Source organism: Schistocerca serialis, chromosome 2 (assembly GCF_023864345.2).
Source record: "Schistocerca serialis cubense isolate TAMUIC-IGC-003099 chromosome 2, iqSchSeri2.2, whole genome shotgun sequence".
NCBI lineage: Eukaryota > Metazoa > Arthropoda > Insecta > Orthoptera > Acrididae > Schistocerca > Schistocerca serialis.
Window position 1 is genome coordinate 870365125 of NC_064639.1, and position 27821 is coordinate 870392945.

General features: G+C 41.1%; 1 protein-coding gene across 1 annotated transcript in view; it reads right to left on the reverse strand.

The window, feature by feature from the left end:
• The window catches only part of LOC126456482 (sodium channel protein Nach-like), a 286210-nt gene that overhangs the window by 12573 nt on the left and 245816 nt on the right, over window positions 1–27821 (reverse strand). Inside the window, exon 9 of the mRNA XM_050092232.1 lies at window positions 27361–27520. Coding sequence (XP_049948189.1) covers window positions 27361–27520 — 160 coding nt within the window. The remainder of the gene's footprint in view (window positions 1–27360; window positions 27521–27821) is intronic.

The window sequence follows — 27821 nt, forward strand, 5'->3', positions numbered from 1 at the left end:
GTGTTCCACATGAATAGTGCAATTGGTTAAGGCCTACACTTGCAGCAAGCAGGAATCCCAGCCCAGTCTGGCACAAATTTTGATATGTCACTACTGGGTACTAGATCCATACCTAATACACCTGATGTCTAGGAATTCACAGCCAACAAATTAATTCCAGAAATGCCAAAATTGTATAAATTGGGAAAAGTGATATGTCTGTCATCACAGTTGGCTAAAATGCTATAAACAGGGGTCATAAGCCATTGTCTGAAGCAGAACACAATGGTTACTGACTCAGGATGGAGCTTCAACTGACGGCAGTTCCACCTCAGTGACACAATAAGATTCTGGTATTTCATTTGATATTTTCAAAGTTGCAATATGGACAGTCATTTAGGAAGTGACTTTAATTGATGTTTCAAAGCTATATTTTTGACTAAGAGGAACAAGGTTTACATTATGTTATTGTATCATACTGTAGCTCACATTACTGACTACTTATTATATTCTAATACTTATCATATTGTAAACTCTCTCAATTCTGTATTAAACAGTTATTGATGGCCTTTGGTCATGAATGTGGGTGAAAGAAGGAGCAAGACTCAAAAATACACATTTCTGATCTCAGAAATCTTAGGAAATTCCTGTCAGTTACTAATAAAAATAATCAGCAAAAATGCTGCTGATGAATACTCCTCAAAGTGATAACACAGGAAATAAACTTTAAAAATGTTTATTCACTTTATGATGCCTATAACACTGTTTGCTTATAAAATACATCTGATTATGTTAATGGAGTTATTGCATGTTTTCATGATTTCTATTTTTTAAAATTCACTGCTGTAATTACAGTTTAACCATTTGTTTATCATGTTGTCAATTGACACCATCATGTTTCACCACCTGCAGAATGGAAACACAGAATGTCTGCATTTCATCACGCTGGTGGCAGTTGACAACAACCTAGTACAGGCATGTGCCACATGGGGCGCTTTCATCTCCTTTGAATAGGGAAGTCAACAGTCGAATGTTTGTCATGCTGTGTTACATGTGCTGTAGTATGTGGAATGTGCTTCACATTTTTTCCTTTCCATTTTGAGCCTGTCGAAGATTTATAGAAGACAAAGGTGTTACAAGGTTATTATGTCTGTGTGTTACTTTAGTGATTGTTTTTTTTGTTATATTGTTAGCTACATTTTTTCAAAACTGGCTGTTGTCATTTGACACCATTGTGACGACATGTGTTCATGTTGTATGGACATTCTCATTTTTGTAGGTAATATTTTTGATATTCATTTGAAATAATTTTGAAAGCTAACCGTTATTAATACATTTAATGGATATTCTGATTATTTTCATACATCACATAGCTCATTTCAGTAAATAAGTTAATTTTTCAGATTATGATATGGCAAAACTTTCCGAGAAGGAAATTTGTAATGGGTCGCGAAATTAAAGCGTCACCCATCCACAAGGATCAGTTCAGTTTGCAGGTAAATATAAGTTTAATTTAGTGTTTTGTTTATGTATTTGAAATATTTTGTTATGTTTGTAAAATATTTAAAGTTTTGTATTTTTGTTTTGTATGTTTCATGTCCGGAGAGAGCAGTGCAACTCGCGGAAACAGCATCTTCACTGCCAGAACCAGAAAGAAAATTGCTGGCCACTAGACGTCGCGGGTCAATTTCCAAAGAGCAGCAGAAGATCGTGTGACCGGGTTGTTGCGTCGTACCTCCAACATCAAATAAATAAAAATTTGTAATTTCCATTGTAATGAGGTCACAGAATGTTTAGTTCATGTTGTATTTTGTTCCGTTCTGTTTTGTCGAGTCTGATGTTCACATCTGTATGTAGCATATACGAAGACAATAAAACAGTGTATGCTCTAAAGCTTAGATATGTGTTCAAGAATTATTTATGAAGAGTTATATTGAGGAAGAATTATTACTGAATTTTTCCAAGGTATTAATTTTCAGAAGAGTTTGATTTTGATTTTTGAATCTTAAAGGGTTTACAGTCTGATTTTAATATGGGAAAAATAAGATAACTTGCAAGAATATAATTTCCAAGAAGAAACAAACGACATCTAAATTTCAAAAGTTTGCACAAACTAGTTGGAATGAGTGACATAATTTTGCACAAACGACTCAACTGAAGATGTTTTAATTACAGTTTCGTTCAAGAATCTTTTATAGAGAACTTTAAAAGAATTTAAATAATTTTTTTGAAGTGTTTTGTAAATGACGTAGGTGACGAAGTCTGCACATGGCCATATTTCAAACAAAAATCATTGAGTCATACGTGTCTTTACGCTGTGGCGACCTTATAAACAGGACTTGTGTGCAAATAAAGGCACACTAGTACGAAAAAAGTCAATGCGGGTCTTTGTGGAGCCTTCACCAGCCAGGAGCGACTTCGTGAGTGTGGGCATCTGACGGAGCGCAGCCAAGCAGTATGGTCATGCAGTTATTCCACGAGAAGGTGCACCTGTTGAGCAGCAGCTGAACGCTGCAAACCCCGACAACCTTTTTCTCCGTAAACTAACAGGCCTAGTACGTTGGCTGGGGGGCCCCTTCTGGTATTAATGGTGTTGCTGAGGGCTTCGCCTGTCTACGGTGCAGCCGGGCGTGGTTGCAGCAAGTGACATCTCCGGTGTTCGACTCAGCGTCCCGCCAGTTGCGGAAGTGGGGTCGCAGCATCTCAGCGGTTGCATCGACGGCTGTTACTTCTGCAGCTCACAACAGCGCTCTGATCACTGAGAGTTACAAACTACAATATTAGTGCCCGGTCAGTGTTTTTTTAAATAGGAAGTGGTGTGTTGCACTTAGGGAAGTGTGCTTTTAATAGGATTGGTGATTACAAGTCTCCGTGTGTATTTAGCTAACATTTTTCAAAAATGTTGGGAAGTGAAATGTCGGATGAAGAGCAATCTGTGTCTGATAGGAGCATGAGATCCTTTTTTAGGTCTATGGCTAAGATGGAAACCAGATTGAAACAGTCTAATGTTGAGTCTATAGTTATTTAGACTAAAAGAGGAACTTAAAAGGAAACTTAAAGAGGAACTAACAAAATCTACAGACAGGTTACAGGAACATCTTAATGAAACCAATCGAGAATTAATTGGTAAAATAGAAGCTTCTAAAATTGAGATGCAGGAAAAATTAATAGGACTTAGTAATAAGATTGCTGATAATTATAAAAGGTTAGAAGAGCATATCCAGGAATCACGTGAGGAAAAAGCTCGCAAGCGAAATGATATTACCGACTTAACCAAGAGACTAGATAATGTCAATGTCTTAGTTGTAAATGAAATAGAGAAAAATAATGTTAAGTTATGAGATGATTTTACTATGCAAACAGAAACTGTTCGTAGAGAATTATTAGAATCTATTAAAGAAGTCTCTACCAAAACTGTAGAGATTTCTTCAATAGATAATGTAGAATTGGAGACATTGGCTCAATGAGTAGAAAAGGACCATACTGAAATCGAAAATATAAAATCTTTAATTACTGATATATGCAGTAATATCGACACTCCCAAAGATAATGATGTTGATGAAAGTACAGAGCGTTCACATCGTGAACAAACTGAAGAACTGATGTTAGCAAACTGTGTATACAGCACAGAGATTCGAATACAGGAAATTACTAAATGGCTATCAGAATTAGATAATAATGAAAACATTTCAAGTAGTAGTACTAATAACGCAATCAGAGACAACAGTCACATCATGTTTGCTAGCATGGAAGACAACAATGCAAATAAAGAAACCACCACAAACAAATTCGACAACTCCGTCTCTGCAATCTAAACAAAATCTGGCCAAGTCTCTCACAGAATGTTGGGATGATATAACAACAAATTCAAATGTAGCAAGTTGATTTTCTGTATTTTAACCAGAAGGTGAACTTCACCCTATAAGCTTCATAAAGGCTTTTGAAACTTCATTATCTCCCAAATGGCGTAATGAAAAACGGGTTCAATTTGTAATAGGGCATTTAGAAGCAGAAGCCGCAGAATGGGTGGTACTGCATAGTACCGAATTTAAGGACTCTGAGGACTTTGTTAAGCAGTTTAAACAAAATTATTGGTCAAGAGGAAAACAAAAACACTTAACTTTAGAGTCGTTAGACCTTCCTCCTTATTATAAACTGTGGGAAGGTTACAGAAAATATTTCGAATGGCATTTAAACCACGCTAAATTAATTGCAGAACCAATTATTGAAAGTCATCTAATACGAGTCTTAATTAGTAGATTACCATATTATGTGAAGGAAAAAATGATAGAAAGGGAATGGTCACAACCTTGCGAATTACTGGAATATTTAGCACAGTGAGACATACATAGTAGAGAACAGGAAGACGAGAAGTTTAGATTTAGTAGAAAAGAAAATTCTCGAAACAATAATAATTCAGAACCGCGAAAATTTAAAAACAACAATCATAGCTGGTTTTGATATATAAAACGTCAATCTAAAGATCAAGAGAGCAAACAAAATCGGGGTAACAACTCTAAAATGCAGAAATTGCACAATAACGATAATGAGACAAATTAATGTGGGTCAAGTTGTAGGTGATGTTATCATAGAAAGTTCGGAAAACTAGTAAAATCCTTTAGTACGGGTCGACTACAGGGAATCGTTAGTCAAAATTATACAAGACCCACTTGCAATTTTTCATTAAGCTGCCAAAAGGAGGGTGATTGGCAACGAGATTTACTTCGTGAAGACAATCAGATAAGAGAGAATATAAAACTTGCTGGCAGATTAAAACTGTGTGCCGGACCGAGACTCGAACTCGGGACCTTTGCCTTTCTCGGGCAAGTGCTCTACCAACTGAGGTACCCCAGCATGACCCACGACCCACCCTCACAGCTTTACTTCTGCCAATATCTCATCTCCTACCTCCTCAACTTTACAGAAGCTCTCCTGCAAACCATGCAGAACTAGCACTCCTGAAAGAAAGGATATTGCGGAGACGTGGCTTAGCTACAGCCTGGGGGATGTTTCCAGAATGAGATTTTCACTCTGCAGCGGAGTGTGCGCTGATATGAAATTTCCTGGCAGATTAAAACTGTGTGCCGGACCGAGACTCGAACTCGGGACCTTTGCCTTTCTCGGGCAAGTGCTCTACCAACTGAGGTACCCCAGCATGACTCACACCCCGTCCTCACAGCTTTACTTCTGCCAGTATCCCCCAATATCCTTTCTTTCAGGAGTGCTAGTTCTGCATGGTTCGCAGGAGAGCTTCTGTAAAATTTGGAAGGTAGGAGACGAGATACTGGCAGAAGTAAAGCTGTGAGGATGGGGCGTGAGTCGTGCTGGGGTAGCTCAGTTGGTAGAGCACTTGCCCGCGAAAGGCAAAGGTCCCGAGTTCAAGTCTCGGTCCGGCACACAGTTTTAAACTGCCAGGAAGTTTCATATCAGCTCACACTCCGCTGCAGAGTGAAAATCTCATTCTAAAGAGAATATAACTTATAAACCCATTATTAAAGGTTATATTAAAGATACTGAAGTAAATATTATAATCGATTCGTGTAGCAAAGTAAGTATTTTGTCTAAAGAATTATTTCAACTTAAAAGGAGATACTGGAATTTTCCAACCTTACCTGTAACTGGTGTGACAATTATAGGAGTTACTGGTAAAAGAAGTCAAAATGTTAGTGAAGAAGTTTATTTAACTTCTGAAATTTCTAAACAATCATTTTCTCACTTTTCACTTGTTGTAGCCATCTTAAACGTGGCTATAATCTTAGGTATAGACTGGTTGTGTAAGTATAAAGCTATATTAGATTTTAAGGACTCTTCCTTAACCATTCATAAGGAAGCATATACTTTTAATGTGGTGTTTTCTAATAACCAAATACCTGAAAATCATTACGAATCTTTACAAGTTAAGTACACACGGCCCATAAACCTATTAGTAGATTCTAATTATCTTGAATATGAGGTGTACCAATGTGAGGCTAGTAATAGTATCGAAACCGAAGTGAAAGAAAAATGTTATTCTATGAATTGTCTATCCGAACAAGAAAAGGAAGAGCTAGAATCTTTATTGTTAGAATTTAGAGCCGTCTTCTCAGATGAACTGGGAAGAACTTGAAATTAAGGATCAAAACCCTTTCTTTAAGAAACCTTATCCTATTCCAGTACAATTCAAAGAACCAGCTAGCAGGGAAATTGTTGTGACTCGCCGATCATTCAAAGAGCCGCCGCGCAATTACGCGCGTCCTCTACGTGCGGTGCTGTCTGCCAGCCATGCAGCAGCTGCACCACCTAAGCGGCCAGGTGAGCAGCGGCCGCTAGACTGGGACTCAGTGCTCATTCAAATGCTAACGCGTACACATGTCTTGCTTGTCAACTTACTCTGTGACTTATATGTGTTGTGTCGTTCTGAAATATATGTGTTAAACTTAACGTTATAACAATTGGCGACGAGGTAGTGGATTTTTCCTTTTCACCGTTGACCCCCAGGATTCCATGGCTACTGTCGAGCAACTATTGCAAAATCTCCTTGAACAGCAAATGCTCCTAACAGCGGCGATTCGCGATTTTGCCGCGGCGTCAAATGCGGGGCGTTTCTCGTCGTTGGCTATACCTCCTTTTCCTCCTTACGACGAGACGGCAGAAGACTGGTCTGATTATGAAAAACGTCTTCGACAGCACTTCTTGGCATTTCATGCCACGGACGAACAACCATGTAAGTCTCTGTTCCTTTCCTGGATTTCACCTCAAATGTATCGGTTGTTGTCACAATTGGCTCCTTTGAAGGATCCTGCGTCTTTGTCCTTTGCTGAAATGTGCTCACTTCTGTCTGTCTATTTTCAAAAGCAAACGCATGTGGTAGCCTCTCGTGTTGCCTTTTATCGTTGTCAAAAACAGCCACATCAATCCTATCGCACTTGGGCTGCTGAACTTCACGGCCTCAGTCGAAAGTGACGTTCACAAAGAATCCTATGCCGATTCCATGGTACAGGATGCTATTATCCGGTCGGCGCCCGACAAAGAAGTTCGGCAACGTGCCCTTCAGTTGGCGAATCCGACTCTAGATGAAGTTCTCTCCATTGCGCAGTCTTTTGAAATTTCTCGCGCCGCTGGGGCGCAAATAGAGGCGTGGGGTGACGTCGGGGAAATACAACCTCTGTGCGCTGTTGGCGACGCGTGCGGCGCGTCCCCGCCGGCCGACGTGGCCGCAGTACACTCCCACGCGCAGCCTCGGTCTAGCCGTAAACAACCCGCTAAGAAAGTGCAGCAAAACCCCCGGCAACTTCCTTCATGTCCGCGGTGTTTTACGAAACATTCACGCGAGGATTGTCTCCAACGTTGGGCTGTGTGTCACAATTGCAAAAAGAAAGGTCATGTGTCTTCCGTTTGCAAATCCGACCGCATACATGATGATCGTGAACATGATGCTGATTCTGATTCTGTGTTGTCTGTCAATTGCACTTCTTCCCTTTCAGGGAAGTTATTCCTCACTGTCCAAATCCTTGGTCGAGATGTTTCCATGCAAGTGGATACAGGTTCTGCTGCCACTATAATTAATTCTCAGACGTATCTTCAGTTGGGTTCTCCACTCCTGTCACCTGTCACTCGGCAATTACGGACGTACAATAAACAGAAGATTCCTCTCTTGGGACAGTTTAATGCTGAGGTATCTTACAAATCTGTCGTTCGCACTGTTCCCATATTTGCGGTCGACCAGAGCAACACAGAAAATCTTTTTGCTTTCGATGCCTTTCGCGTTTTTGGGTTCTCCATAGATGACTGTCAATATTGTCTCTGATGCTATTCCTTATCCTCAACTGGATTCCTTGTCGGCGACATTTTCGTCCCTTTTTTCTCCTGGGTTAGGCCGTGCAAACGACTTTGAAGCTCATATCACGCTCAAACCCACAGCTCGGCCTAAGTTTTTTCGGGCTCTGCTCATTCCTGTGGCCCTTCGTGATCGGGTAAAACGGGAGTTGGATCGTCTCACTACTTCAGGGGTCTTGCTTCCTGTCACTTCCAGTGAGTGGTCCTCTCCTGTCGTTGTCGTTGCTAAGCCAAATGGTGATATTCGTCTCTGTGGCGATTTCAAAGCCACTGTAAATGCTCAATGCCTCATCGACACTTACCCTATGCCCCGCCCTGAAGAACTGTTCACTAAACTTGCTGGAGGCCAGTATTTTTCTAAAATTGACCTGTCAAAAGCTTATCATCAACTTCCTCTCGACGCTGCTTCCCGGCAGTTTCTGGTCCTTAACACGCCTTTCGGCCTCTATCAATACCAACACTTGCCATTCGGGGTTGCTAGCGCCCCTGCTCTCTTTCAGCGATTCTTGGAACAATTATTGCTCCCTGTCCCTGGGTGTATCAATTACATGGACGACATTGTTGTCACTGGCTCCACCACTGAAGAACATCTTCAAAATCTCCGCACACTATTTATGTCTTACAGGCTGCCGGTCTTAAGTATAATCTTCAGAAATCACAATTTTTTCAGGCATCTATCACAAACTTGGGGTTTCAACTCTTTCGGGATGGTATTCGTCCGCTTCAGCAAACTGTCGCTGCGATCAATGCCCTTCCTCGCCCTACATCTGTTAAGGAACTGCAGGCCTTCTTGGGGAAAATAGCATACTATCACAAGTTTTTACCGTCTGCGGCTTCGGTGGCTCAGCCGTTGCATCGCCTGTTGCATAAAAACGTGCCTTTTCACTGGTCCGTGTCATGCGAAGCGGCTTTCCAGAAATTGAAGACTATGCTGAAACAGGCCCTGTGCCTGGCTACTTATCGACCTGGCCAACATCTTGTTCTTGCCACAGACGCCTCCCAATACGGGGTCGGTGCAGTCCTTGCGCACCGTTTTTCTGACGGTTCGGAACAACCCATTGCTTATGCCTCCAAAACGCTAACAGATGCCCAACAAAAGTATTCTCAAATTGAGAAAGAAGCTTTGGCCATTATTTATGCTCTTCGTAAGTTTGGTGTTTTTCTCTATGGCTCAAAATTTCATCTTGTTACGGATCACAAACCACTTGTTTCCTTGTTTCATCCATCAACGTCACTTCCTGACAAGGCTGCACACCACCTCCAGCGTTGGGCTCTTTACTTGTCTCGTTTCAATTATGAGATTCATTTCTGGCCAACGGCTCAACATGCGAATGCTGATGCTCTGTCTCGCCTCCCCATGGATCCTGATCAGGCATTCGATAGGGACGAACTTTTGTGTTTCCACCTGGATGTTGCCGAGCAGCGGGTTGTGGACGGGTTCCCCATCACTGGGGACAGGCTGGCGGCTGCTACGGGTCCTGACCCTACCCTCTCCTGGGTTTTACACTGTATTCAGAAGGGTTGGCCAGATCGCCCGTCCGCTAAGACTACTGATCCGTTGTGGAACTACTACGCTTTGCGCTACCGCCTCATGGCTAGGGATGGTGTTATCCTCCTCTCCACTGATAATGCTTCGCCGCGTGTTGTGGTACCTGCGTCTTTGCGTGCTTCGGTCTTGCGCCTCCTTCACCAAGGGCACTGGGGTGTGTCTCGCACAAAATCTCTGGCGCGCCGTCATGTGTACTGGCCTGGCATCGACTCTGAAATAGAACACATGGTCACTGCCTGTGGCCCTTGTGCGTCACAGGCCGCTGCCCCGAAGTCCTCTTTGTCACCGTGGCCTTTGCCTGAGAAGCCCTGGGAGCGCATTCATGCTGACTTTGCGGGACCCTTTTTAGGTACTTATTGGCTCCTCGTAATTGACGCCTACTCTCACTTTCCTTTCATTGTCCGTCGCACGTCGCCTACCACCGTGGCAACCACCAGTGCTCTCGCCCGCATTTTTTCTTTGGAAGGCCTCCCCTCTACTCTTGTTACTGATAATGGTCTGCAATTTGCCTCTTCCGAATTTGTGGATTTTTGTGCTCGTCATGGCGTTATGCATGTCACAGCCCCGCCGTTCCATCCACAATCCAATGGTGAGGCTGAACAACTGGTCCGCACATTTAAGGCTCAGATGCAGAAACTTCTGACTTCTTCTGCTGCTGATGATGCGCTTCTCCAGTTTCTGGCATCTTACCGTTTCACCCCCATGGGCGACCACAGTCCGACTGAGTTCTTACATGGCCAACAGCCCCGCACGCTACTTCATCTTCTGCGGCCTTCCACCTCACGGCCGCGGGTGCCTTCACTTGGCCGGTTCACCGCCGACGACCTCGTCTGGGTACGGGGATATGGCAGGCGGCCGAAATGGAGCCCGGGCCGCATCCTAAGACGCTGTGGCAGACGCCTGTATGAAATCCAGATGGACATGGGTGTTGCAGTGCGTCATTCGGACCAGCTTCGGCCTCGTGTGCTAGCAGCGCCTGTTCCGAATGCTGCTACACCAACTTTGGCTCTACCTGATGCTTGGGATCTTGGCATCTCTCAATACTCACAACGCAGCCCTCTCACTGTCATCGCGATGCCAACACAAGAACAGTCATCACCAGGAGACGTGCCCATGCAGGAACCGGATGACCATCCTCTGTCAGAGCAAATCTACTCACCTCCTCCTCCAATGGACGCTGACACATCGCCCATGTCTCCTGTCATATCAACTGGACTTGCCGCAACGGGCAGATTGGGGCATGGGGCCCCAGCAGATTCGACCCCTACGTCTCCTGCCATCTTGACCCGTTATCATCGGGGACACTTCCGTCCGTACAGGAAGCCTCCTCCTCGAGACTTTACGGCGAGTCAAACAATGCCTATGGACGTTAGCCATCTCCATGACACCTCCATCAAGACCAGTGCAACAATTTCAAAGGGGGGAAAAGTGTTGTGACTCACCGATCATTCAAAGAGCCGCCGCGCAATTAACGTGCATCCTCTACGTGCGGCGCTGTCTGCTATCCATGCAGCAGCCGCACCACCTAAGCGGCCAGCCGAGCAGCGGCTGCTAGACTGGGACTCAGTGCTCATTCGAATGCTAATGTGTACACATGTCTTGCTTGTCAACTTACTCTGTGACTTATATGTGTTGTGTCGTTCTGAAATATGTGTTAAACTTGACGTTATAACAGAAATAAATAAGATGCTAGAACAGAATATTATCGAATGATTATACAGTGCTTTCAACAGTCTTTTGTGGGTAGTTAAGAAAGCTGCTGGTGGGGTACGACAGGTTCTCGATGCTCGTGAATTAAACAAAATTATAAAGATAGAAAGAGACAGATCTATTTCTATGGAGGAGATAGTTCTTAAAATTGCTGGTTCTCACCACATGAGTACAATGGATTTAACTGCTGGTTACCATCAAGTCATATTACACCCAGATTCTTGGCAATATACAGCTTTTCTTTTTGAAGGCAGATCATATCAGTTCCAAGTTTTACCTTTTGGACTTAATATATCAGTGTCAACTTTCATTAGTGCATTAGATTCTGCTTTGGGTCAGCAATTATTACAGAGGATTATCTTATATGTAGGTGATATTTTGGTAGACACTAAAATGTGGAAAGAAGACGTAACTATATTATGGGAATTGTTTAACTGTTTAATTGATAGATGAATTACTTTAAAATTATCTAAATCTTACTTCAGAAAAGAAGAAGTGAGATTTTTAGGGTATATAGTGGGCAGTAAAGGTATTAGGACAGACCCAGCACATACTGAAGCTATTGCTCGATGTCCAAGTCCTAGAAATTGGAAACAACTGAAATCACTCTTAGGAATGGTAGGATTTCTGAGAAGATTTCTTCCAGGGCAGGATATTGTGAATCCTAAATTACTCGATTTATTAAAAGAGAAATCAGTATGGGTCTGGGGGAAAAGAGGAAGAGAAAGTCTTTAATGAGATAAAAGGGGCCTTAATAGAAGCTAAAATGTTATACCACCCAGATTTCAATCAGGACTTTTGTATGTGTACAGACGCCTCTGGTTATGGTATGTCTTGCATAATATTCCAAGGGGATTTGACTAATGAAAATGGATTATATCAACCTATTGGATTCGCTAGCAGAATTTTAAATAAACATGAAAGAAATTATTTTGTAACCGAGAAGGAAGTTCTCGCAGTGGTACGGGGTTTTCAAACATTTAGAGGATTATTAATTGGAAGAAAAACAATTGTATATACTGATCATCAGGCTTTAACCTTTTTTAAACAATTGCCGGTTACTTCACGTTGGGTATTATGCTTGCAGGAATTTCAGTACAAAATTAGGTATATAACAGGATCTCAAAATGTAGTTTTGGATGCTTTGTCGAGACTTCCAGCAGGAATGGAGAATATTAACATTGCAGAAGAACCAGGAACAAATTACCATGTTTATTTCCTTTTAAATCAGGATAACAAACGTAAGCTTAAACGGTTAATAACTGCTATTAAATGCAATCAAAGAAATGATGATCAGTATAGGGATGTTGTACAAAAGCTTAGTAACGGGGAAGAAACAGTTAACACTAGAGGTGTGTGGTTATATGTCAATGAGTTGTTGTATTGGAAAGCAGAGAGGGAACATCAGAGGTGGAAAATTTGCATTCCGAAAAATGTCGTTTACGAATTAGTTACTTATATCCATGAAGGTTACGGGCATTTTGGTATTCATAAATGTGTTAAACATCTGACGAAGTATTATTATTTCAAAAATATGTCCCATATTGTAAAAAGCATTATTAGAAATTGTGAAATCTGCCAAAAAGTTAAAGTTAGTAACAAATCGAAGCATTATAAATTATATGCGGTGATTCCTTGAGGTCTATGGGATCTACTATCACTGGATTTTTTTGGTCCTCTGACTTGTAGTTCAGGAGGATTCAGTTATGTGTTTGTTATAATGGAATGTTGGTCCAAATATGTGAAACTATATACTTTGAAATGAGCGAATACAGCAAGTGTTATACGCTGTCTCACTCGAAATTATTTTGTTAACTAGGGCATTCCTAAACCACTTATATCTGACAACTGTAGTCCTTTTATTAGTCAAAAGTTTCAAGATATGATAAAACAATATGGAATAAGGCACATCTTAATCTCAAAATATCACCCTCAAAGTAATTTAGTAAAAAGAGTCATGAAAGAATTAGGACGGTCATGTAAAACATATTGTGCATCTAGACATACTCGGTGGGCCAAACTAATGCCTGAATTCGAAAAAATATTAAACGAATTGCCTCATCTAATGACAGGGTTATCACCTATAGAAATTTTAGGCAAACAAATTATAGGAGAGCCTTTACTAGCTGCTTTACCTTGGCCACCAGTAAATGAGACCCAACCATGCATTTCAAGCGACAAAATTCATGAACTGATTGGTAAGAAAGCTGAACGGAGACTTAAAAGTTATAATAAACATGCTATAGAACCCTCATTTCAAGTAGGAGACCTTTTATTAGTACGATCTCATCCTAAAAGTTCGAAAATTAATAAAGAATGTTGGATATTTTTCTTTACCTTTGAAGGTCCATATGTTGTCCATAAGGTTGTACATCCCAAAGCGTTACTTCTTATGGAACCTTCGTCAGGTGTAATTAAAGGTTTGTATAGTGTTGATCAAATTAAACCCTTCATTCCTAAAGAAGTTAATATTTAGTTTATGTTACATATGAACGAGTGTTCATGGTTTATTCATGCAACTTATTTTGTGATAGGGACCTATTATTTTAAGGAAATAACAAAAAGTTTACACAAGGGCTCAACAATAATCTACCGGTATTTCAAGAAAGGAAAGATAACTAAAAAGGGTTTATATGGAAGAAATTTTGTTATTAGGTCAAAAGGAATTTTGTATTTACTCGGATAGTAGGAACCAAAGGGGATGGTTAATGGTTTTAGGGACCATAGGCGTCCAGAGCTATAATGCTCATGAGGACATAGCAGAGTGCATTTAATAGAGATTGGTAACAGTGTTAATATAGAACACATCACACTTTAAAAGAACTTAAATAATTTTTTTGAAGTGTTTTGTAAACAACGTAGGTGACGAAGTCTGCACATGGTCATATTTCAAACAAAAATCATTGAGTCATATGCATTGTTACACTACAAATTGAGCAGATTCTACTAGAGCTCAATGACAGTGAGCTTTCAGAGTTCTCAGACAGTGAAGATTCTGGACCTGAAACTATTGGAGATACAAGAAATGAAGAAGCACAATGGGTCTACCGGAGCTTAAAACATTAAAGAGATACTCTAGAACCTGAAAAAGAAGTTCCACAAGTAGAAAATAAACAGCTGCAAGGTAACTTCAAATGGAAAAAAATGCCTTTCACATACCTTGTCACTACTTTCAGTGGTCCAGTGAAGAAGTAAGAAGTCCTGCTGAATATTTTTCAGAATACTTCACCAATGATTTTCTGGAATTGCTTTTGGAACAAACAAATTTGTATTCATTGCAGAAAAATAGAGTACCAGTGAGATATACCAGCTCTGAAATACGAAAACTGACTCAAGTACATATTTTGATGTGTACATTCGGATTTCCTGGATAGTGTATGTATTGGGAGCCTCACACAAGAATACTTTTGATTGCGGACACATTTTCTGTAAATAGAATATTCAGACTCAGGAATCATTTTCATTTCGTCGACAACATGGAAGGTGGCTCTCTGGAAGACAAACTGTCTTGATCCAAAACTTTGAGCATGTCATGTGAGAAAAGTGTGAGTTGGATCTCACATTACCTATGTTTTCGGAATCCATGCTGGTTGGCAAGGAGGAAGTAATTCCTGATGTTTGAGATCAGAATATGTTCTAAGATTTTACAACAAATTGTTGTCAGCAATCAAATGCCATCACACTTAAGTCTAGATACAGTTCGGATACACAAGGTGAGACCACTGATAAATAGAACCACGAAAACTTGTCTCAGTCTGAAACAAGAATAAATGCAAAGTATTGACCAGCAAATGATCCCTTTCAAAGGAAGGACTGGAATGAAGCAATTTGTTCATGGTAAATCAAACTCTGTTGGGCTAAAAAATTTTGCTTGTTGTGGAATTCCCGGAATTGTATGATTTTGAAATATATCAAGGCACAAGTATGGGAAATTGAAATGAGCACTAGCACCTGGGCATTGGTGGTTCCATTGTGATGTGACTGAGTGAACGCATTCCACAAGGCTGTGGGTGAAAAATATATTTCAATAATTATTTTACATCTATGTCACTGGTGCATGAATTGTTGACAAAGAAGACCATTTTCATTGGGACCATCAGAGCTAGCCAGTTACAAAAATACCCACTGAAATCTGAGTCTGAGCTGAAGAAGGAAGGAAGAGGATCTGTCAATGTTTGTGTGACCACAGAAGAAGATATCTGTGTCATTCACTGGCTCAATAATAGTGCTCTCAGTCTCACTTCCTCATACAAGGGTGCAGACATTATTGATAAAGTAAAGAGGTTGAGTGCAGCACAGACACAACATCTGGAGGTCACAAGACCAGTCATCATAAAGAATTACTGTGCATTTATGGGCGGCATTGACAAAATTGATTTTTTGATCTCTCTGTACAGAATACAGAAGTCAGAAGTCCACTGAAGACTAAGTTTGAATAAGTGTCTATGATCATTTTTTGCACTTTTTGATTACAATTTTCCATCAAGATCTCAGTTTTAATTTAATTAATAACTAAGTGTGGCTATGGCTGTCGTAAGATTCTATTAAAATATAAATGGACTGGTCCAAGCTGCTGGAGATGGCAGTCATGTGTGAGTGAGGTGTGAATAAATGTGTGTGTGTTTCTTTCTGTGATGACGGCTGTGGCCAAAATCTGATGTGTAAGTGTGTTGTAGCTGTGTCTGTCTGCAACTTGACATGTCATCTTTACATTAAGCAGTAGTCTTTCTTTTTCTTACATTGTCGATAATCCAACCTGGATTCAGATCATTTTCAGATTCTTTATTTGCCATTGACCACATGCAGTGAAATAGTTGTTTGAATATTTATGTAATATAGATTTACAGAAAGTGTGAAATGGCAAACCAAGAATGGGTACAACAGAAATGCAGAGCTGTAAAAGCTTGCATGACTGTAGGAAAGATAGAGGTTCTCTACAGGAAAATAAAAAACTTTTGGGAAGAAAAGAGTAGAGTAGACGTATTAATATCAAGAGTTAAAATAGCAAATCAATACTAAGGAAATAAGAGAAGGCTGAAAGTTGGAAGGAATATGTGTAGAGGGATTCCACAAAAAAATTAACTTGGAAGGCAGTATTATGGAAAGGGAAGAGGAAGTGTATGAAGATATGAGAGATATGATACTGTGAGAAGAAACTGACAAACCACTGAAATAGCCAAGTAAGAACACGGTATCGGACACCAAATGTGTTCTACAAAGGAGAGACTAGACATTATCACTACTCTGCACAATGACTGTGTACTGCATGCTCTGATTTACAGAGTATGCTTCATGTCCAATCCTGATAGCCTGATGGCTGAGCTTCAAACCCTTAAGACAGTTTTCTGACAAAGAGGCTATTCTGAAAGATGGCCTCTCTGGGAGAAACTTGGTCACACACATGCATTTTTTTAAATATATATATGAGGACTCAATAAGAAGACGACCACACTGTGGACACTGGCAGTGGACACTTGCCAGTGGTAACCAGCAGCCATCACTTGACGATCTCATACAGATGATTTGAGGAAATATTGCGGAATACACAAAACGTAATTCTGTGGCAGATCTGAGAGCCACTGGGAAAGCCTGAAGAATCACATCATGCCTTCAGCAATTAGTGACATTTTAATCACATATGCAGATGATACATTTCTCATAACAATCTCTCCTCTCATAAGAGAAGAGCTGGAAGAGAGAATTTCTTGAAACATAACTTTTGCAAACATATGCATTAGTAACAACAACTTGTAAAAGCTGAAAAATAACATTCAGTTGAAACAGTTAAACCCTACATCTACATTTACATCTATGCTCTGCAAACCACCATCATAAGTGAGGCAGAGGGTATGTTCCATTGTATCAGTTATTAGGGTTTCTTCCCATTCCATTCACATATGGAGCATGGGAAGAATGATTGATGAATGCCTTTGTGGGTGCTGTATTTACCCTAATCTTATCCTCATGACCCCTATGTGAGCAATAGGTAGGGGGTTGTAGTATCTTCCTAGAGTCACCATTTAAAGCTGGTTTTTGAAACTTTGTTAGTAGACTTTCTGGTGATAGTTTGTGTCTATCTTGAGGAGCTGCCAGTTCAGGTTCTTCAGTATCTCTGTGGCATTCTCCAATGGATCAAATAAACCTCTGACCATTTGTGCTGACCTGTGTATGCATTTAATATCCTCTAGTAGTCCTATTTGTTATGGGTCCCACACACTTGAGCATTATTTTAGAACCAGTCGCATGACTGATTTCTCAACCAATCTCCTTTGTAAACTGATTGCCCTTCCCCTTTGTTCTACCAATAAACCAAAGTCTACCACCTGCTTTACTTACGACTGAGTCTATGTGAGCATTCTATTTTATATGCCTACAGAGTATTACACCCTGCTATTTGTATGAGTTAGCCAATTCCAACAGTGACTCAGTGATGTTATAGTCATAGAATACTATATTTTTTCACTATGTGAAGGGCACAATTTTACATTTTTGAATATTTAAAGCAATATGCCAATCTTTGCACCATTTTAAAATCTTATCACGATCTGACTGAATATTTATGCAACTTCTTTCAGACAGTACTTCATTACAGATAATTGCATTATCTGCAAAAAAGCCTGAGGTTACTATTAATATTGTCTGAAAGGTCATTGATATACAATAGAACAGCAAGGGTCCCAACATACTTCCCTAGAGCACACCCAAAGTTACTTCTACATCTGACAATGACTCTCCATCCAAAATAACATGCTGCATCCTCCCTATCAAAAAGTCCCCAGTCCTGTCACGAATTTCACCTGATGTGCAACATGATCAACTTTTGACAATAAGCATAGGTGTGGTATTGAGTCAAATGCTTTTCGGAAATCAAGAAATATTGCATCTATCTGACTGCCTTGATCCAAAGCTTTCAGCACATCATGCGCAAAAAGTGTGAGTTGGGTTCCACATGATCTACAAGGTGTACAACTTTGCACCTGCCGTTTGCTGATAGGTGGCGACAACGGTAAGTAGTGGTCAAAAGAGGCAGATCGCAGACGTCAGGCAGTTAGCTTGGGCCTCGGTCAACATAAACTCATTCAAACATTACTCGATTTGTGTCTGCATCATAAAGTTGTTCTTGATTGAAAATGTCTGTTAATTTCTCGTCATTTGCAGGAGGTGTTACTGTTTTGTTTCAATACGAAGTAAACAGCGGCTGAGTCTCATTGAATGCTCTCAAGTACATATGGTTGTCGTTGTTGTGGTCTTCAGTCCTGAGACTGATTTGATGCAGCTCTCCATGCTACTCTATCCTGTGCAAGCTTCTTCATCTCCCAATACCTACTGCAGCCTACTTCCTTCTGAATCTGCTTAGTTTATTCATCTCTTGGTCTCCCTCTATGATTTTTACCCACCACGCTGCCCTCCAGTACTAAATTGGTGATCCCTTGATGCCTCAGAACATGTCCTACCAACCGATCCCTTCTTCTAGTCAAGTTGTGCCACAAACTTCTCTTGTCCCCAATTCTATTCAATACCTCCTCATTAGTTATGTGATCAACCCATCTAATCTTCAGCATTCTTCTGTAGCACCACATTTAAAAAGCTTCTGTTCACTTCTTGTCCAAACTATTTATCGTCCATGTTTCACTTCCATACATGGCTAACACCATACAAATACGTCCAGAAATGACTTCCTGACATTTAAATCAATACTCGATGTCGACAAATTTCTGTTCTTCAGAAATGCTTTCCTTGCCATTGCCAGTCTACATTTTATATCCTCTCTACTTTGACCATCATCAGTTATTTTGCTCCCCAAATAGCAAAACTCCTTTACTACTTTAAGTGTCTCATTTCCTAATCTAATTCCCTCAGCATCACCCCACTTAATTCGACTACATTCCATTATCCTCGTTTTGCTTTTGTTGATGTTCATCTTATACTCTCCTTTCAAGACACTGTCCATTCCATTGAACTGCTCTTCCAAGTCCTTTGCTGTCTCTGACAGAATTACAATGTCATCGGCGAACCTCAAAGTTTTTATTTCTTCTCCATGGATTTTAATGCCTACTCCGAACTTTTCTTTTGCTTCCTTCACTGCTTGCTCAATATACAGATTGAATAGCATCGGGGAGAGACTACCACCCTGTCTCACTCCCATCCCAACCATTGCTTCCCTTTCATGTCCCTCAACTCTTATAACTGGCATCTGGTTTCTGTACAAATTGTAAATAGCCTTTTCCTCCCTGTATGTTATCCCTGCCACCTTCAGAATTTGAAAGATAGTATTCCAGTCAACATTGTCAAAAGTTTTCTCTAAGTCTACAAATGCTAGAAATGTAGGTTTGCCTTTCCTTAATCTTTCTTCTAAGATAATTCGTAGGGACAGTATTGCCTCACGTGTTCGAACATTTCTGCGGAATCCAAACTGATCTTCCCCGAGGTTGGCTTTTACCAGTTTTTCCATTCGTCTGTAAAGAAATCGTGTTAGTATTTTGCAGCTGTGACTTATTAAACAGATAGTTCGGTAATTTTCACATCTGTCAACTTCTGCTTTCTTTGGTACTGGAATTACTATATTCTTCTTGAAGTCTGAGGGTATTTCGCCTGTCTCATACATCTTGCTCACCAGATGGTAGAGTTTTGTTAGGCCTGGCTCTCCCAAGGCTGTCAGTAGTTCCAATGGAATGTTGTCTACTCCCGGGGCCTTGTTTCGACTCAGGTCTTTCAGTGCTCTGTCAAACTCTTCACGCTGTATCATATCTCCCATTTCATCTTCATCTACATCCTCTTACATTTCCATTATATTGCCCTCAAGTACACTGCCCTTGTATAGACCCTCTATATACTCCTTCCACCTTTCTGTTTTCCCCTCTTTGCTTAGAACTGAGTTTCCATCTGATCTCTTGATATTCATGCAAGTGGTTCTCTTTTCTCCAAAGGTCTCTTTAATTTTCCTGTAGGCAGTATCTATCTTACCCCTCGTGAGATAAGCCTCTACATCCTTACATTTGTCCTCTAGCCATCCCTGCTTAGCCATTTTGCACTTCCTGTCGATCTCATTTTTGAGACGTTTGTATTCCTTTTTGCCTGCTTCATTTACTGCATTTTTGTATTTTCTCCTTTCATCAATTAAATTCAGTATCTCTTCTTTTACCCAAGGATTTCTACTAGAGCACTTCTTTTTACCTACTTGATCCTCTGCTGCCTTCACTATTTCATCCCTCAAAGCTACCCATTCTTCTTCTACTGTATTTCTTTCTCCCATTCCTGTCAATTGTTCCCTTATGCTCTCTCTGAAACTCTGTACAACCTCTGGTTATTTCAGTTTATCCAGGTCCCATTTCCTTAAATTCCCACCTTTTTGCAGTTTCTTCAGTTTTAATCTACAGTTCATAACCAGTAGATTGTGGTCAGAGTTCACATCTGCCCCTGGAAATGTCTTACAATTTAAAACCTGGTTCCTAAATCTCTGTCTTACCATTAGATAATCTATCTGAAACCTTTTAGTATCTCCAGGGTTCTTCCATGTACACAACCTTCTTTCATGATTCTTGAACCAAGTATTAGCTATGATTAAGTTATGCTCTGTGCAAAATTCTACCAGATGGCTTCCTCTTTCATTAGCCCTAATCCATATTCACCTACTACGTTTCCTCCTCTTCCTTTTCCTACTGTTGAATTCCCGTCACCCATTACTATTAAATTTTCGTCACCCTTCACCACCTGAATAATTTCTTTTATCTCATCATACATTTCATCAATTTCTTCATCATCTGCAGAGCTAGTTGGCATGCCCGATTAAGGGATCTGACACTGCACGCTCCAATCCGTAGAATGCCAGTTTTCTTTCTCCTGATAACAACGTCCTCTTGAGTAGTCCCCACCTGGAGATCTGAATGAGGGACTCTTTTACCTCTGGAATATTTTACCCAAGAGGACGCCATCATCAATTAATCATACAGTAAAGCTGCATGCCCTCGGGAAAAATTACGGCTGTAGTTTCCCCTTGCTTTCAGCCATTCGCAGTACCACAACAGCAACGCCGTTTTGGTTAGCGTTACAAGTCCAGATCAGTCAATCATCCAAACTGTTGCCCCTGCAACTACTGAAAAGGCTGCTGCCCCTCTTCAGGAACCACATGTTTGTCTGGCCTCTCAACAGATACCCCTCAGCTGTGGTTGCACCTACAGTACGGCTATCTGTATTGTTGAGGCATGCAAGCCTCCCCACCAACGGCAAGGTCCATGGTTCATAGTGGGTACATATGGTAAGGATGCTATTAGTGAAAAAACATGTCATGAGTGGTTTCAATGCATCGAGAACGGTGATTTTAATGTCGTAGACCAGCATAGTGGTGGAAGAGAGAATGTTTTCAAAAATGCAGAATTGGAGACATTGCTCAGTGAAGACTCACGTCAAACTCAAGAAGAATTGGCACGATTAGTGGGAGTGACACAGCAAGCCATTTCAAAATGTCTCAAGGCTATGGGCATGATTCAGAAAGAAGGAATGTGGGTGCCATGTGAACTGAAACTAAGAGACGTTGAACGGCATTTGTGTTTGTGCTTCAGAGGCAGAAACAGAAGGGATTTCTGCATCACATTGCGACTGGGCACGAAAAATGGGTTCATTATGATAATCTTAAATGCAAAAAATCATGGGGATATCCCGGCCATGCTTCCACGTTGACAGCCAGACTGAATATTCATGGCTCCAAGATCATGCTCTGCATTTGGTGGGACCAGTTCGGCGTCCTGTACTGCTGTTGTTGTTGTGGTCTTCAGTCCTGAGACTGGTTTGATGCAGCTCTCCATGCTACTCTATCCTGTGCAAGCTTCTTCATCTCCCAGTAACTACTGCAACCTACATCCTTCTGAATCTGCATAGTGAACTCATCTCTTGGTCTCCCTCTACCATTTTTACCCTCCACGCTGCCCTCCAATACTAAATTGGTGATCCCTTGATGCCTCAGAACATGTCCTACCAACTGATCCCTTCTTCTAGTCAAGTTGTGCCACAAACTTCTCTCCTCCCCAATCCTATTCAATACCTCCTCATTAGTTATGTGATCTACCCATCAATCTTCAGCATTCTTCTGTAGCACCACATTTCGAAAGCTTCTATTCTCTTCTTGTCTAAACTATTTATCGTCCACGTTTCACTTCCATACAAATACTTTCAGAAACGACTTACTGACACTTAAATCTACACTCAATGTCAACAAATTTCTCTTCTTCAGAAACGCTTTCCTTGCCATTGCCAGTCTACATTTTATATCCTCTCTACTTCGACCATCATCAGTTATTTTGCTCCCCAAACAGCAAAACTCCTTTACTACGTTAAGTGTCTCATTTCCTAATCTAATTCCCTCAGCATCACCTGATTTAATTCGACTACATTCCATTATTCTCGTTTTGCTTTTGTTGATGTTCATCTTACACCCTCCTTTCAAGACACTGTCCATTCCGTTCAACAGCTCTTCCAAGTCCTTTGCTGTCTCTGATGGAATTACAATGTCATCGGTGAACCTCAAAGTTTTTATTTCTTCTCCATGGATTTTAATACCTACTCCAAATTTTTCTTTTGTTTCCTTCACTGCTTGCTCAATATACAGATTGAATAAGATTGGGGAGAGGCTACAACCCTGTCTCACTCCCTTCCCAACCACTGCTTCCCTTTCGTGTCCCTCAACTCTTATAACTGGCATCTGGTTTCTGTACAAATTGTAAATAGCCTTTCGCTCCCTGTATTTTACCCTTGCCACCTTCAGAATTTGAAAGAGAGTATTCCAGTCAACATTGTCAAAAGTTTTCTCTAAGTCTACAAATGCTAGAAATGTAGGTTTGCCTTTCCTTAATCTAGCTTTTAAGATAAGTTGTAGGGTCAGTATTGCCTCACGTGTTCCAATATTTCTATGGAATCCAAGCTGATCTTCCCCGAGGTCGGTTTCTACTAGTTTTTCCATTTGTCTGTAAAGAATTCGATTTAGTATTTTGCACCCGTGACTTATTAAACTGATAGTTTGGTAATTTTCGCATCTGTCCACATGTGCTTTCTTTGGGATTGGAATTATTATATTCTTCTTGAAGTCTCAGGGTATTTCCCCTGGCTCATACATCTTGCTCACCAGATGGTAGAGTTTTGTCAGGACTGGCTCTGCCAAGGCTGTCAGTAGCTCTAATGGAATGAGGTGTTAAAACCAAGAGAAACACTCTCAGGTGCTCGTTATTGAATGCAATTAATATGTTTGAGCAGAGAATTAAAAGACAAATGGCCGCAATACAGCGAGAGGCAGCATGAGAACGCTCGACCACATGTTGCAAAAGAGGTCAAAACATACTTGGAAACATTAAAACAGGAAGTCCTACCCCACCTGCCGTATTCTCCAGTCATTGCTCCCTATGAATATCACCTGTTTAGATCAATGGTGCAATGCCTGGGTAACCAACACTTCTGATCTCATGAAGAAATCACAAATTGGATCGATTCGTGGATCGCTTCGAAAGATGAACAATTTTTTTGACGCAGGATTAGTACATTGCCTGAAAGATGGGAGAAAGTAGCGGCCACTGATGGAAAATACTTTGAATGATACATGTGTAATCAATTTGTTTCATTAAAGCCTCAAATATTGGGGAAAAAATGGCGGAAGCAAAGTTGTACACCTTGTATATTTTCAGAACCCATGCTGACTGGCAAGGAGGAAGTCTCTCCTGATGTTCAAGTTCAGAATATGTTCTAAGATTTTTAAGCAAATTGTTGTCAGTAATCAAATGGCATTACTCTTAAGACTGGAGATACAGGTTCAGATACAAAACAATGCACCATGACTTGATGTATGCACACCTATCATCTAACTGGCAATATTCTGATAAATGCTGGTCACTTTTCTCACAAAAAAACTTCCAAGCAGCACAAAAACATATATTAGAGAGGAAAATACTATAAAAAATCAATTAAAAGTTTATTTAGGTTCATTGTTTCCATACAGTATTAAAAAGAATACAGAAACTAGATGTTAAACATTCATAATAAAACCATAAAATGCATTCATCAAAGTGAGCAACTACTCAGTATAAGCTTTGATTACTTTGTGAAAATGTTTGTGATTTTCTTTTTGTTCATTTATGGAAAGCACCATTCTGAGGTGGCTAGAAAAGAAGTTCAAGCAAATGCTAAGATCCAGAATGAGATTTTCACTCTGCAGCGGAGTGCGCGCTGATACGAAACTTCCTGGCAGATTAAAACTGTGTGTTGGACTGAGACTCGAACTCGGGACCTTCGCCTTTCACGGGCAAGTGCTCTACCAACTGAGCTACCCAAGCATGACCCACACCCCATCCTCACAGCTTTACTTCTGCCAGTATCTCGTCTCCTACCTTCGAAACTTTACAGAAGCTCTCCTGCGAACCTAGCAGAACTAGCACTTCTGAAAGAAAGGATATTGCGGAGACATGGCTTAGCCACAGCCTAGGGGATGTTTCCAGAATGAGATTTTCACTCTGCAGTGGAGTGTGCGCTAATATGAAACTTCCTGGCAGATTAAAACTGTGCCGGACCAAGACTCGAACTTGGGACCTTCGCCTTTCATGGGCAAGTGCTCTACGAACTGAGCTACCCAAGCACGACTCACGACCCGTCCTCACAGCACACACTCCGCTGCAGAGTGAAAATCTCATTCTGGAAATATCCCCCAGGCTGCGGCTAAGCCATGTCACCGCAATATCCTTTCTTTCAGGAGTGCTAGTTCTGCAAGGTTCGCAGGAGAGCATCTGTAAAGTTTGGAAGGTAGGAGACGAGGTAATGGCAGAAGTAAAGCTGTGAGGGCAGGTCGTGAGTTGCGCTTGGGTAACTCGCTTGGTAGAGCACTTCCCTGCGAAAGGCGAAGCTCCCGAATTTGAGTCTTGGTCCGGCACACAGTTTTAATCTGCCAGGAAGTTTCAAATGCTAAGATAATAGGAAAATAGAATACGTAATCTGAGTGGAGAACAGTGTGTCTGCTGCTGTGTATTAGTACTAATTTACTCCAAAAATGCTTTTCCATTTTATATTGTGTATTACTGATGCTGGTTATTAGTACTTATCTGTGTAAAAACAGTCTTTTTATCACTTAAAACATATTTCTTAAGTTTCTGTATCTGTAGTTAATTTATATACAAACTAGATTTTCTCTTGTGTCTTCGCTAACATATGCATTCGACATATATACTGCATGCATCTCTTCCTGCCACTCTCTGTGTCCACCACTTCTATCCCTTCCCTCTTCCCTCTGTCCACATTATTCTCTCACCCCTACTGTCTATCTCCTCCTCCCCACTGTCACTGTCTCTTCATCTTCCTCTCTCCCTCCCTTTGTACATTTCCTCTACCCCCTCTCTCCAACTACCCACTCCCCCTCCCTCTGTCCATATCCTCTTCCCCATCTTTCTGTTTGTCTCTTCTTCCCCACTTTACCCGTCCATTTATTCCTCCCCCCCCCCCCCCTCTCTATCTGTTCATCTCCTGCTCCACCCTCCCATCTTGTTCATATCCTTCTACCCCTTTTTCTCTATCTCCTCCTTCTCCTCTCTCTGTCCATTTCATCCTGCTTCCCTTCTCTGTGCATCCTCTCTTGCTTCCTTAGAGCCCTATCTATCCCCTCCTGCCCGTTCTCTCTGTCCATACTCTTCTGTATCAATCTCAACCTTCCCCCCAGCCATGCTCATCCACACATATAGACCCCAAAAAACAGACCAATAAAGCCGAAACAACTCAAACACTATCGCCTGTTGTGGTGGGCAGCCTACACGTTGGGGGCTGGAAAACCATTACTTGCCCTTGACATGTAGGCTGCTCTGCAAAGTAGGTTGATAAGGCAGATCAATACTATTCCAACACAACAAAACTGTTGTGTGTGTGTGTGTGTGTGTGTGTGTGTGTGTGTGTGTGTGTGTTGCAAATTTTGTTTAAAGCTGTGTGAACTTATCATGCATATCACTACAAAATATGCTCCACAGTACTATTTCCAACACTGTTAGAGATGTTAAAGGAAGCAGCTTGTTAAAAATAAGAAAAAGGAGGAAGGTACAGCATGCCTCTTGTAACACAATTTTAGTACTATATTTCTGTGTAAAATAAACTGACTGACTGTCTAGAAAACCTGAAGTTAAATGTGATACAAATATAGTAAATGCAGAAGAGTCAATATACTGGGCTGTATTATAACTTAAAAAATTTTTATAACCCAATAGTGATGTTGCCATCCACACTACCTTCTTACATTTTTGTCATTATAGATCATAAGTTAATATTATGAAAAGGATAGATTGTTACTCATCATATAGTGAAGATGTTGAGTCACAGATATAGCACAAGAAAAAGACTGCTAAGAAACAAGCATTCAGCCAAAAGGCCTATGTCCAAATTAGACAACACACACACACACACACACACACACACACACACACACACACGGATAGCAAGGTAGGGGTGATGGACAGTAAAGTGGAGTGGGAACAGGGAAGGACAATGACTAATGAAGGTTGAGGCCTGGGGGTATTATGGGAACGTAGGATATATTGCAGGGAGAATTCTCAACTGCACAGTTCAGAAAAGCTGCAGTTGGTAGGAATGACCCAGATGGCACAGGCTGTGAAGCAGTCATTAACATGTGTTGGGCAGCATGCTCAGCAAGTGGGTGATCCAGCTGTTTCCTCATCACAGTCTGTTGGTAGCCATTTGTGCAAGCAGACAGCTAGTTGGTTGTCATGGCCACACAGAATGCAGCACAGTGGACACAGCTTAGGTTGTAGATCACATGACTTGTTTCACAGGCAGCCCTGCCTTTGATGGGATAGGTGATTCTTGTGACCAGAATGGAGTAGCTGGTGGTGGGAAGATGTATGGGACAGGTCATGCATCTATGTTATCTAGGCTATTACAGGGATATGAGCAATGAGGCAAGGGCTTGGGAGCAGGGGTTGTGTCGGGATGGACAAGGATATTGTCTAGGTTTGTTGGGTTGTGGAATACCACAGTGGGAGGGATGGGAAGGATAGTGGGTAGGACTTTCCTCATTTCAGAGCATGAGGACAGGTAGTCGGAACCCTGGCAGAGTATGGGATTCAGTTGCTCCCATCCTGGGTGGTATTGAGTCCTGAGGGGAATGCTCCTCTGTGGTTGGACGGTGGGGCTATGGGAGGTGGTGAGTGACTGGAGAAATATGCTTATCACTCAGCACTGGATTCTCTATGAATTATTTGAAAATATGCACTTAATTTCTGTTGTGAACTTCCATTTTTACATTAGCAATATGCCAGTTAGAGCTTACACATACTTACAAGAACTCATCAGGCATGAACTGACTGGCTTCAAAGTCACCACTCGAGTACTGTACATCGTACTCTACAACATTGCACAATGAGGGGCAGTGACATGCAATCGAGGCATTCATTTGCTTCGATGGACTCTCATCCAGGTGACGACGAGTTCGCAGCATATCTGGAATGCAAAAGTGTTATGATATACTGCACACCTGAGAGGTGATTAGTGGTTTGTAAGTGCAAGTCATAAATGATGCATTCACTTGGGAAAGGAAGCTGTCGCAGTTCTGCTGATGTCATGTATGCCCATTCATTCATCCATTCATTCATTTCACTGACACATCAAGTTCTATCAGTCCCATAATGAAGGAGAGCCTTCAGCAATATGGAATGAGTCAAGGTGTACACTAACCAGCAGGAGGCACCACTTCAGGGTACTTCTGTAATGTGTACTAACAATAAATTACGACTAGTGCTAA